The sequence below is a fragment of the Podarcis raffonei genome, chromosome 4 (assembly GCF_027172205.1).
Source record: "Podarcis raffonei isolate rPodRaf1 chromosome 4, rPodRaf1.pri, whole genome shotgun sequence".
In the NCBI taxonomy this organism is placed as follows: Eukaryota; Metazoa; Chordata; class Lepidosauria; order Squamata; family Lacertidae; genus Podarcis; species Podarcis raffonei.
In genome coordinates, this window is record NC_070605.1 from 95,980,581 (window position 1) to 95,993,395 (window position 12,815).

Below are 12,815 nucleotides of genomic sequence, written 5' to 3' on the forward strand. Positions count from 1 at the left end.
ATTAATTCCCTGTTAATTAAGAGAGTAGTGAATCCATATTGGTCTTTAACCTACCAAGTTGGTTTGAATAATGCACTTTAAAAAAAAGAAGAAAATAGGTTTCTCTCCTTAACTGTTGTGGCCTGATGCAATGAAATCACTGTTTTGCTCCTGTGTTTTGTAAAAACACGTGCCTCTGAATATTTTGTTGATATGCAACGGCTTTGTCTCCTTTCTGAAAATCAGTAACAGTATTGATGCTTGTATGCTGGAAAGACAAGAGTTGTTTTATCCAATGTGACGATCAATGATCATCCTCAGAGCAGCTGTTCCTTAAATTTCTTTTCCTATGGACCATTTTGATATTCCTGATGGTCTTTGGAGATGGCTTAGTAATTTTTCCGCCTGTTGTAGCAATTGTGATGTGATGTGCTAGAAACTTATGATTTTCAATTATGCTTTTATTACTTCTTTTCCTCCTTGTATCTTGTGTTTGATGGCATCGCAACAAATATGCAATTAAAAATCAGCATTGAATGTGGATATACTGCGGTCCTCAGACCATGTTGACCCGCTTTATAGAAAGAGCAAGGTGACAACAAAAGCTACCCAGCTCCCTTTCTAATCTGTTTGCCCTTTTGAACTGCAGTGGTATTTTGGTTTTGGTGGCTGTCATAGCTCAGAATTGGCTATTATTTTGGGTGGCTGTTAAGGAATGCTTTTTTGCCCTTTGGCTCTTAAACAACAAAGGTCTCAAGGTTGGCAGCCGGCAGCCATGAACTTAGTTCTGCTTTAGACATCTTTCTAGAAAGAATATGTCCATTTGTTATCCTTTCACTTGGGGGCATAGGAAGAAAACATCTTTAAAAAGTTCTGCAACTTTTTATTTTCAGAGAGTGACTATCTACTGCATGTGATAAGCAATTGCAACCACGTGGTACTCAAATAGCAAATGAGTGAATAGCGTTTTAAAAATAACTATTTCACAAATTTTCAAGTGGCTCGTCAAAGTTGATTCTTGGCTCCTAGTCCTAGCTTCATCTACATTTTTTTTCCTTGAGAGCCAGTGTGGTGCAGTGGTTAAGAGCGGTAGTCTCGTAATCTGGGGAACCGGGTTCGCTTCCCCGCTCCTCCACATGCAGCTGCTGGGTGACCTTGGGCTAGTCACACTTCTCTGAAGTCTCTCAGCCCCACTCACCTCACAGAGTGTTTGTTGTGGGGGAGGAAGGGAAAGGAGATTGTTAGCCGCTTTGAGACTCCCTAGGGTAGTGATAAAGCGGGATAACAAATCCAAACTCTTCTTTTGCAAATATGTATGTTGCTATTTTGTACAACTGTGGGTGGTTTTCTGACAATATTATGGCTTTTGGCTCTTTCTTGCTGCTTATTTTATATTGTGGTGCTTTTTTTTTTTAGCTGCCGTTATTGCACACCGCTTTTTGTCCATTTGTGGTGGGAAAGCATGGAAATAGCCTGTTTATTTTCCGATTCTGTGTTCAGAATTTGGAATCAAGATTGCTTCAGAAAGTCGGGAAAAGTGACAGAGTGAGGATATTAAGTAGGCTTGCCATATGTCAGGAAAACTCTTGACATGTCCTGGTTTTCGGGTGTAAAAATGGCATCGGGGGTAATTTTGCCAAATCGACAAAATGTCAACCCAGATGTAGGGCAAAAGCTTAAAATCGCCCAAAAAAGCTCAACAACTTTCCTGTGGGTGTCAGGAATTTTTGAAATATGGCAACCCTAATATATGTGCAATGGTTGGTTCTGATGTAACACTTAACTATGGTTTAGGGATACACGAATTTCCTTTGGACCTGTATTCTCTCCTCTCACCTGCTACATTTGCTGAAATTCCCTCTTTTACACAAGTATTGATGGTGCAAAAGTCCTGGTATGCTTTCTATCTAGCCTCCTCACTGCTGTGACAAGGAGCTGATCAGAAGCAGTGACTTCCATTTTCAGTTTATTCTGCTTTGTCGTTATATCTGAACTGGGACAAACTGTGGTTAGCGCCAACTGTGGTTTGTTTGAATGAGTGAACTTAAAAACCATGGTTTATGATCCGGGCTTGTTTGGATAAACCATTGCTAAAGCTTATTGTAGTTCCTGCTTCAGACAAAATAACAAGCTACAATTAGTTTTAAAAGGAACCAGAAACTTCTAGTCTAATTGCCCTCAGCCATGCCAGGGTTTAGGGGAGGCTGGGAAGCAGATGAACTATAGCTTAGCATCATGCACACATGAAGTGACTGTTGTGTCACTTTTCTTCAAATGCTAGGAGCCCGTTGATAACTCTCCAATAGTTTGACTTCACCTCTGAAGGCACAGTCTTCCGTTGTCTCCCGAGATAGACGGATGCCAACGAAGAACCAATTGATAATGTTATGTGTGTGGCTTATGCTTCCTTCCTCAATGAAAGCAATGTTTAGATGCGCCAAGGGCTTTCTGGCGGTTCCCTCACTGCGAGAAGTGAGGTTACAGGGAACCAACGGAGGGCCTTCTCGGTAGTGGCACCCACCCTGTGGAAGGCAAACATCAGATGTCAAAGAAATAAACAACTATCTGACTATTGGAAGGCATCTGAAGGCAGCCTTGTATAGGGAAGATTTTAATGGTTGATGTTTTATTGTGTTTTTAATATTCTCTTGGGAGCTGCCCAGAGTGGCTGGGGAAACCCAGTCAGAGAGGTTAGGTGTAAATAATAAATTATTAGTATTAAATTATTATTATCTCACCAGCTGTTGATATGTTACCAGGCTAAGTTCGGGAATTATCTCTTAATTTGCCAGTCCCTGAACAGCTTGGGTCCAGGATGCCTTGAGTCCTGCCTGATCCTTTATAGGCCTGCCTAATCACTGGGATCTTCAGTGAGTTCCCAATGGCCATGGCCCAGTATACCTGAAGGAGCGTCTCCACCCCATCGTTCTGCCCAGACGCAGAGGTCCAGTGCCGAGGGCCTTCTGTCAGTTCCCTCACTGTGAGAAGCAAAGCTACAGGGAACCAGGCAGAGGGCCTTCTCAGTAGTGGCACCTGCCCTGTGGAACGCCTTCCCATTAGATGTCAAAGAGATAAACAACTACCTGACATTTAGAAGACATCTGAAGGCAGCGCTGTTCAGGGAAGTTTTTAATGTGTGACATTTTAATGTATTTTTAATCTTTGTTGGAAGCCGCCCAGAGTGGCTGGGGAAACCCAGCCAGATGGGCAGGGTACAAATAATAAATTATTATTATTATTATTATTGCTCCTATGCCCAGCTCTGTGGACTCCACCTCACTGTCTGGGATGGGACAGCCCCCCTGCCCCAATTGAACTTCAGATGCTTTACAAAGACCTTTCTATTTCAGCAGGCATCTTAAGGAAGTTTCTGTGATTTATCTAAATCTTATTTTTTTTAGTTTTTATTTATAATTTTCAAGTTTATACATTTTGTTAGTTTTGCAATCAGTTTGACATCCTTCCCTCTCTTTCTGCGGTTCCTTAAATTTATTTATGTTTTAATATCTTCTGCATATCCACTTTCACTTTCTCATTTAATTACCTACTGTAAATATATTGAAACTGCCTTGAAGGGGGGTACCTCTGCCACGATGTTCTTATATGCTTCCTACTTTCCACTTTCCTTTTGACATGCCCGGAAACTAATCCCTTTAGGAACAATTGCATTTGCCTGATCCTGCCTTGGGGAGTTGGGACTGGATGACCATTTCCCTCATTATTATCCTGCCACTCTGTGAATTTGTGTTGGTTCAATGAGCTGCTCACACATTTGCTTTCTCTACCCCCTGCTACCCGTCTCCCTAACAAAACATGCGCTGGCCTTTGACCAGCAAATGGCAGCCATGTTGTTTTTAGCAGACGCTAATTATTTGGGCTGGGGTGAATGTTTACTGCTTTGCCTAGGAGATTTAGCCATAAATTAGACGGGAGAGGACCTCTGGGTAAATACCTTCATGCTTCACCACCCTTAATGTGTTAATTAGCTACTAACGGTGCCAATAAATTGGACCTGTCGGGAAATAATGGCTTCCTTGGCTAGTTTGAATCTACAGGTGTAGCTGAAGAATGTAACCCACAAAGTAGCTACAGAAGAAGAGAACTGGGCAAGGGCACAAAGGGAAGAGCTTAGGAATAAAAACCCACTTTTAGTAACATTAAACCAAGTCTGCACACCCATGTGAGGCTTTCACCATGCTGAATCTGAATCCAGCTCAAGAGGAGCACTTCTTGGTCCTCCAGGTTTAATGCCCTTCTTTCTTTTTTTTGCAGTTTCATATAGGCAGCAAAAATAGGGAGAGTGAGATTTGTCGCAGTGTATGCTGCTGCCAAGCTGCACTGCGTGCCTGCATTGGAATTTGAAATAATGCCTATGTATTTATGGTTGATGGAAGGTCAGAGGTCTGCTTAAAGGCAATTTCAAGCTCGGATTGGGCTGTCGGTCTGAAACCCTTAATGATTACACATAGCGTTATGTTTAAAGTGCAACGGAGGATTTGCTCAAATGTCCATTTTCCACAATGGTAATATAATTGGGAATCTGTGGTCCGTCTCCTTTAATTCTCTCTACATTTTTTTGTGTTAAATTGAGCCTGCACCTGTGCCTTTGACTGAATCCAGGGTACAAATATTAAACAGGTGAAGCTTTTCCTGTTCTAGAAACTTTGGGGAAAGTTTCCCTAGCAAACTTTTTGGGTGTCTGGCCAAAAATCCCTACATTTAAAGGAAATCACAATTCATTCTCGTTTCATGTGCTTCCTGCTCCAAAACCAAATCATCTTTCTCTCCTCTACAGAGATTATCTTATGACCAGTTAAGAAAGTCTTCCTTTTCCTTCTAGCGAAAGTCTTTATGACCACCCACCCATTCCGCACTAAGAAGGTGTCGTTTGAAAGCCCTTGTCATAGGCAATGTCACAGTTGCTTTTAAATTTAGCAAAAGTTTCCCCTGGACCTTGTACTATAGAAACAATTCTCTCCACCCCAATTCTCCCTACCATGATGATGTGCAGGGTTAAAGTTCCTTTGTTATGACAAGGTTTCTCCGCATCATTTCAGTGGATGTCGGCAATTATGACGTCTGCTGAAGGCAGGCAGAGCTAGCAAACCGAAGAAAAGAGGAAGAAAGTGCGTTGAGAGACTCTTGGCTATTTAAGGGTATTTAAGCAAAATTATGTTCTTGCACTGCTTTAAATTTTATGGCAACAGTCAAGGGAAAATGGTTTTATGCAGGCATCCAGCCATGCAACATGTTGCTAAGCAAATGTGGGAATTGTTGAAACTAGTAGTTGCCACAGCCCTACTACTTCTGGCGTGAGGTACTTGGTGTGAGCAGCAGCACATCGTCAGGCTGCTGCCAGCGACTTCCGGCCAGTTGCCCAGGAACGTAGAAAGACAAGGAAATGTTTCTTACTGTCTGCTTTTTATTCAATATTTACAGAGAGAGACTATAGTACCCAGCCTCTTGGATAATGGCGTTTCCCCAAGTGAATCTCCACCCTCCACCTCTCCCACGTCATCATTTGTCAATCTCATTGTCTCTCCTACAGGTGCTGCTACCTGCCCTCTGTCTTTGAGCTCTTTGCTCTCCTACTTTCAAGGCTCGCCAGGTTCTGGGAGAGGGGGGTCTGGAATGCTTTCTGAAGACACTGTGTCCATCAGCTGTCGCTCCCCTGGTGCTTCCTCTTCCTCTTCCTCCTCTCCCATTATTTCCCAACTTTCCCCCTCATCTGCCTCTGAGCTGTGACCTGTTGTAATTCTAAACTCTCTTCCTCTTCTTCCTCCCTGGAAGGGTCAAGCTGGGGAGGCGGTCTCCACCATTCCTCCTGTTCCCAGTCCCTGACAATCATATTACTTGAGACTGCAGCAAATCAGTTGCCAGGACTGAAAGTCCCTGCCTCCCCAGGGCTTTCCCCAAGCAATCAGAGACTGTACCTGTGTGTAGCCAACCTCTCTTCTCCTCCCTTTTCATGCCTCTTCTGGTTCTGGGAGACCAGGCAGGAGGGGAGCTTGTTGCAGTAGGAGGGAATCATAGAATCACAGAATTGTAGTGTTGGAAGTAACCCTGAGGATTGTCTAGTCCAGCCAAGCCTATGCAACAGCCTATGCAGGGATATGCAGCTGTCCTGTACAGGGATTGTACCTGCTACCCTGGCATTATCAGCACCTTGCTCTAAGCAACTGAGTTATCCAGAGATACAGTGGTACCTCGGGTTAAGTACTTAATTCGTTCTGGAGGTCTGTTCTTAACCTGAAACTGTTCTTAACCTGAAGCACCACTTTAGCTAATGGGGCCTCCTGCTGCTGCCGCGCCGCCGGAGCACAATTTCTGTTCTCATCCTGAAGCAAAGTTCTTAACCTGAAGCACTATTTCTGGGTTAACGGAGTCTGTAACCTGAAGCGTATGTAACCTGAAGCGTATGTAGCCCGAAGTACCACTGTACTTGTGACTTTTCACCAGCCTGACTCATCTCTGCCTCTTAGGTTCCCTCACTCAACTCTCCTGCCTCTGATTCTTGACTGTTCTTTGCCACAGACTCTCCCAGCACTCTAAGCCCTGTTACCTTTCAACATCTCCTCTACCCAGTCTTCTCCCTCTTTTCCTTCTGACCACTCCTCGTTGTCCCACCTCCACTGCCCGGGCTCTGAGCCTTTTCCCCTCGGTGGTTTCCACACTGGTTCCTCCCGCCATTCCTCTGTGTCCAACCAGTCCATGGCTAATGGTTTATTTCTTTAGAAAGATCTGCACACCACTTATTCACATTGATCTCAAAGCAGCGTGCATTGTAAGGAGCCCGGTTCATGCAAGCAGAATTATAATTTTGTGTAGTAAGCTGGACAATGACCTGTCGCAGACACAATGTCCCTGCTCTCCTAACAATAGCTGGGAGACTGGGAACACTTTGAGGGGTCAAATGCTTGCTCCCTCCTGCCCTGTCTGTGCCATGTCCTCCTGTGCGGTTTGCTTCTAGGGCTGCCATATTTGGAAGAGCAAAAAAGAGGACACATTGGCCCACTTCTGCTTTTAAATACTCCTACTATACGTAGGCTATAGAAGCTGTGATATATTGCTAGTAGCGAGGGGTAGGAGGACGGCGCGTGGGGCTTTTAAAATTGTTTTTATTTTTAAAATGTCTTGGGTTACTGTAAACAAAAAATAAAAAACCCCAGATATTTTGCCAAATATTAAAAATCTGCCCAGACAGAAATTTTAATCCTGGAAAAAGAGGACATGTCCTGGAAAAAGAAGACATATGGCAACCCTATCAAGGTGCTGACCATAGTTAATATAGTGCTTGTAAAAGAAAACCATGGTTAAGGCTGACAAGGGAAGGGATTTGCATGTGAGGGATTAGGAGGGATGGAGCATATATGATAATAATTTTTATTAGTTTTCAATTACAGTCCAATAACAGCCACATTATAACAATGCCAAATTATAATACAATTACTAATACCAATCATTAAAATACCAAATTATATAATTTACCGTAGGTGGCCCCCCGCGTGCTAGAATTGATGGTTTGATGATTCTATTTCTGCGTTCCAAATTCTTAGTTTCAATTACACTCCAGTCAAGATAACAATCTCTTACACAACAGCTGCAGTATTAACAACTTCCATTCGTACTGACAAATTAAATGATTTATAAAACTACAGGTGAGGCAGTCAGACTATATCCTTGTTATTCCTGTTTGTGGCAGTTATTCTGTTCATGGTGTTTCTTCCTGTCCTTGTAAAATGTTTATGTCTTATCTTTTCCCGGTTGTTGCTGTTCTCTGTCATGCCTTGGGCAGAGCTAATATCCCACTGTTGTTTCACTATACCAGTTTGGTGTAGTGGTTAAGAGCGGTGGACTCGTAATCTGGTGAACCGGGTTCGATTCCCCGCTCCTCCACATGCAGCTGCTGGGTGACCTTGGACTAGTCACACTTCTCTGAAGTCTCTCAGCCCCACTCACCTCACAGAGTGTTTGCTGTGGGAGAGGAATTTAAATGGGGATTGTTAGCCGCTTTGAGGCTACTTAGGGTAGTGATAAAGCGGGATAACAAATCCAAACTCTTCTTCCTCTTGTTTCAGAAATTCTCCATTGCTCCGTCTCGCGCTTCTTTATTTTGCAACTTTACCAGGAGCTGCAAAAACCACACTGTCATAATTAATAACCTGTTTCCACCATTTTCCTCTCAGCCTGGGAAGGAGAGTGATCTATCGAACTGTAAATGGCTCAGTAATTAACCATACGGAGGGATGGAGCGTATGAACTCATGGCACACTCCAAATCTCTGGGGTTAAGAAGATCAGGGGTGTTTCGTTTGCACTGGAATTATGGAAGTTGAAACCGCTGCCTAATACCAGTTTTTACCATTGTATTTTTCAGGTTACATCCAAGCCTGTCGAGGACTCATGATTGCTGCTGTCTGCCTTGGGTTCTTTGGATCCGTCTTTGCACTGGTTGGGATGAAATGTACGAAAATTGGAGGCTCGGACCAGACGAAAGCTAAAATTGCCTGTTTAGCTGGCTTTATTTTCATACTGTGCGGTAAATATGAAATTATAAATGCTCTGTGTTTTACACCAAGTGGATGTAAAAGTGTTCTTAATTTCATCATCGTCATCCAGTTACTGAACATCTGGTACTAACTAAACATCTGGTTCTCCATCTGCTGCTTTTTTTAGGGCTCTGTGCTATGGCTGGTTGCTCCCTGTATGCAAATCGAATCACGTCGGAATTCTTCGATCCCACATATATTGCCCAAAAGTAAGTCAGAGGGAGGGGTGTGCATTGGGACTTTTCAAAGATATTTAGGTGGGTTGCAATTGCTTCCTTCATTTCTACAATATGCTTTAATTTACATATGCAAAATGCAGGCAGAAATGTCCCATCAAAAGTAGCATGACTATACAGGTGGTCCAATACAGGTGTAATTGGACATAAGCCCCAGTGAGTTAAGTGGGTACAGGAGCGCAGATAGATTGCAGATAGATTTATCTGCACGTGGCTTTTCAGATTCGACAGTTTTCTCAAATTTGAGAAAAGAGGCAGCCCCTTCTTTTTGCATCTTGCTTCTTTCCTGAGCCTGTCATTTGCTTCCCTCTGCCACCTGCCATGCAACCTCTTTGCTGCAGAAGATGGTAGGTGACAAGTCCAGAAAATGAAAAACAGGTGAGAGAAAGGCTGCTGTCTCTTCTGCTGCACAAGGAAGTTTTAAAGGTGTGTGTGCACATTTTGCATGCTACAAAATAAAAGATTGCTAGATAAATGCGCCATATATGAATGACTAGGTAAAGGTAAAAGGACCCCTGACCGTTAGGTCCAGTCACGGATGACTCTGGGGTTGCAGTGCTCATCTCGCTTTATTGGCCGAGGGAGCCAGCGTACAGCTTCCAAGTCATGTGGCCAGCATGACTAAGCCGCTTCTGGCGAACCAGAGCAGCGCACAGAAACACCGTTTACCTTCCCACCAGAGTGGTACCTATTTATCTACTTGCACTTTGTGCTTTTGAACTGCTAGGTTGGCAGGAGCTGGGACCAAGCAATGGGAGCTCACCCCGTCACGGGGATTCGAATCGCCGACCTTCTGATCGGCAAGCCCTAGGCTCAGTGGTTTACCCGCGTATTGTATTGACTGCAGATTTTTTTTTATTTAAAAAAATGATAGGCATGTGACTCATGTAATAATAAGTCCTTTAATAATCCAAATCATTTATTTATCTTGGAACATCCATAATCTGCCTGTCAAAGCGAGATGAGCGCCGCAACCCCATAATCGCCTTTGACTGAACTGTCCGGGGTCCTTTTTCTGCCTGTCAACTGAAGATCTTGTGGTGGGTTACAAAATCTGAAGGCTGTCCTGTTTAGGGAAGTTTTTAATATTTGATGTTTTATTGTGTTTTTAATATTCTGTTGGAAGTCACCCAGAGAAGCTGGGGAAACCCAGCCAATTGGGCAGGGTATAAATAATAAATTATTTTATTATTAAAATATTTAAAATAGGCAATGGTACAATACTGACTAGAATGGAACAAAAGTGCATTTATAAACCAGTTAAGATTTTTAAAATCTGTAAGCGATGTATAATATAAAAACACACACAATATATAATTAAAACAAAAATTGAGCAAAACTGCATTATAAAGGCATATAAAAGCACAAACTCAGGGGATTCAGGCATATGGAACAGGGTCTGATCTTTCAGGTCAGGGAAGGCCTATACAGTGGTACCTCAGGTTAAGTACTTAATTCATTCCGGAGGTCCGTACTTAACCTGAAACTGTTCTTAACCTGAAGCACCACTTTAGCTAAGGGGGCCTCCTGCTGCCGCTGCGCTGCTGCTGCACAATTTCTGTTCTCATCCTGAAGCAAAGTTCTTAACCTGAGGTAATATTTCTGGGTTAGCGGAGTCTGTAACCTGAAGCATATGTAACCTGAAGCGTATGTAACCCGAGGTACCACTGTATAAATTCTCCCCCTAGTTTTCGGATGTTGCAAAGTGCCTCACTGAAACCAAATTTCCTGGCCTGGAACTGAATCTGCTGATCCAAATATACTGAAGGTTTTTTAGAAATACAAAAATGCAAGGTTTGAGGTACACAAACAGCATCAAAGAGATGCATCGTCATCATCCTCGTTGTTATAGTTAAATTGTATTCTTGAATGTAGTACAGTGGTATCTCGGAAGTCGAACGGAATCCGTTCCGGAAAGCCATTTGACTTCCAAAACGTTCGGAAACCAAGGTGCAGCTTCCGATTGGCTTCAGGAAGCTCCTACAGCCAATTAGAACCTGCAGAACCCACATTGGACATTCGGGTTCCAAAGAACGTTCACAAACTGGAACACTCACTTCCGGGTTTGTGGCATTCAGGAGCCAAAATGTTTGAGTCGCAAGGCGTTTGATTTCCAAGGTATGACTGCATGTTTCTGCGGGTCATACTTATTTCTGTGTTGAATAAGTAGATCAAAACTTGTAAAAGTAGTGAGGTTGCATGGGCCTGTAACTCACTTACCTGCTTTGGGACGCCCACAGTAAATATTTGGGTTTACCATGTTCTTCTATTGGTCTTAGTCTTGCACCTTACACCTTTAACAGCCAGCTTAATACACATAAATTTAGCATGTGGTGCATTTTCCAGAAAATATTTTTTTTGCATCTGGCTCAAAGAGTGAAAACCAGCTTGCTCAAAACATGGTTACTAGAAGCTAAAGTACAGGGATGAGGAGGCAGCAGTGATTATTTTAATTTGCTACAGCGGGGATTATTTATTGTTAATAATATTGATTAAACTCGTATACCTCCCTACACCTGCAGGGCGGTTCATATCATTAAAATGCAATAAAAAAACCTGTAGCCCTCAATATGTTGTTTTAGATCTTCCCCAGTTTTCATCCCTATCGGAATGTTTCTTAAAATGTTATAAAGAGGGGTTTTCTCCCATTGTTTTGAGTCTTGTTGTTTGCTACCCTCAGCTCATTAGGGAGGAAGGATGGGATATATATATATTTAAAATTGCTTGTTGGGGAGTTCTGTAAGCCTATCTCGAAAGCTCTGTGCTTTGCCAACCATGTCTACTCAGAAATAAGTCCTATTGAGTTCCATAGGTCTTACTTCCAGGTAAGTGAAGTTGGGGGAGGGGGGGAAACCTAGTCAAAATTTTGACATTCATTTATCTATTATCAGCCTTAACAGGGATTACCTGTTTGCTGGAAGTAAAATCCATCTGAATCTATAGACATGCTTCCATGCCTGTGGCTGTTGCTTGCCAAGGGTGTTTGGAGTCTAGAACTATAACACATGGCGAATGAAAAAGGCAAATAGCCAAAACAGCAGAAGTTCTGGTGACTTTTTGTTCTGTTCTGCAGTATGCTGTGTACTGCTCCCACAAAGTTGTTCAGTGAAAATATATGTTAATATGTTGCATGGCTTTGTTTATCTGTGTCACACCAAAAATACGAAATGAATGAAACCTATTTTCTGATTAAACAATTTACGAAGCAAGAATGTATCGCTTACCTGCAGGTATGAATTAGGAGCGGCTTTGTTCATTGGATGGGCCGGATCGGCACTTTGCATAATTGGCGGCAGCATATTCTGCTTCTCGATTGCCGAAAACAATAAAACTCCAAGGTACAGATCACACCAGCTTTATTGAAATTAATGCATTAGCATATTTCTAATTATTAAACGTGTAAGAAAGTAAGCTATGCAGATCCAGTTTGCATATCTTTCAAAAACAAACTTAGGGTTTGGGAACAACTGGTTGAAATGGGGGGGGGGGATAAAACACCTTTAAGGAAACTCTTCTTTGATATTAGTTGCTGTATAAGGCTTTAGTGCAGCGTGAGATGCCGTGTGGCAGAAGCTGATACCAAAGGCTTCATTTGCACCATGGAGATGCCTTTAATGTTTCCTCTCTAAAGGGGTATCTCGTGTGTTTTCATTGCTCTTAAGAAGCATAGTGTCCTGTCCTTTGCTGCCATACAAAGAACCTGAACTCCTGTCTCTGCCAAAGTCTTTGATGAGTGAATCAGATCAGCACAGATTGCACAGTGCAGGAGGTGATCTAAGTTGCACAGATGATACTCAACTTACACAGGGGTTACGTTCTGGGGATAGCGCATAAAGGCAAAATTGTGCATGATCAAAACACATGGTGTTCAATGGCAGGTGAGATTGCCAAAGTCTCCCCCCCAGACTCTCACCCCCTTTTCGCCCCCCTTTTTTATTTATTTTGCCAAGTGTGCAAAGCTGAATGTGCACAAAATAAAAGTGTGTAAGTTGAGAGCTACTTATACAGGCATCCCCCTGTATATATAGGACAGAGGAAGCCCCAAAGAGACC

At 42.7% G+C, this 12,815-nt stretch overlaps 1 protein-coding gene across 4 annotated transcripts in view; it reads left to right on the forward strand.

The window, feature by feature from the left end:
* The window catches only part of CLDN10 (claudin 10), a 92,910-nt gene that overhangs the window by 74,885 nt on the left and 5,210 nt on the right, over nt 1–12,815 (forward strand). For 3 of the 4 annotated variants that reach the window (XM_053384593.1, XM_053384592.1, XM_053384590.1), the window contains 3 exons: nt 8,356–8,517; nt 8,655–8,736; nt 11,994–12,101. In XM_053384593.1, coding sequence (XP_053240568.1) covers nt 8,356–8,517; nt 8,655–8,736; nt 11,994–12,101 — 352 coding nt within the window. The remainder of the gene's footprint in view (nt 1–8,355; nt 8,518–8,654; nt 8,737–11,993; nt 12,102–12,815) is intronic. The other variant, XM_053384594.1, reaches the window with a different exon arrangement.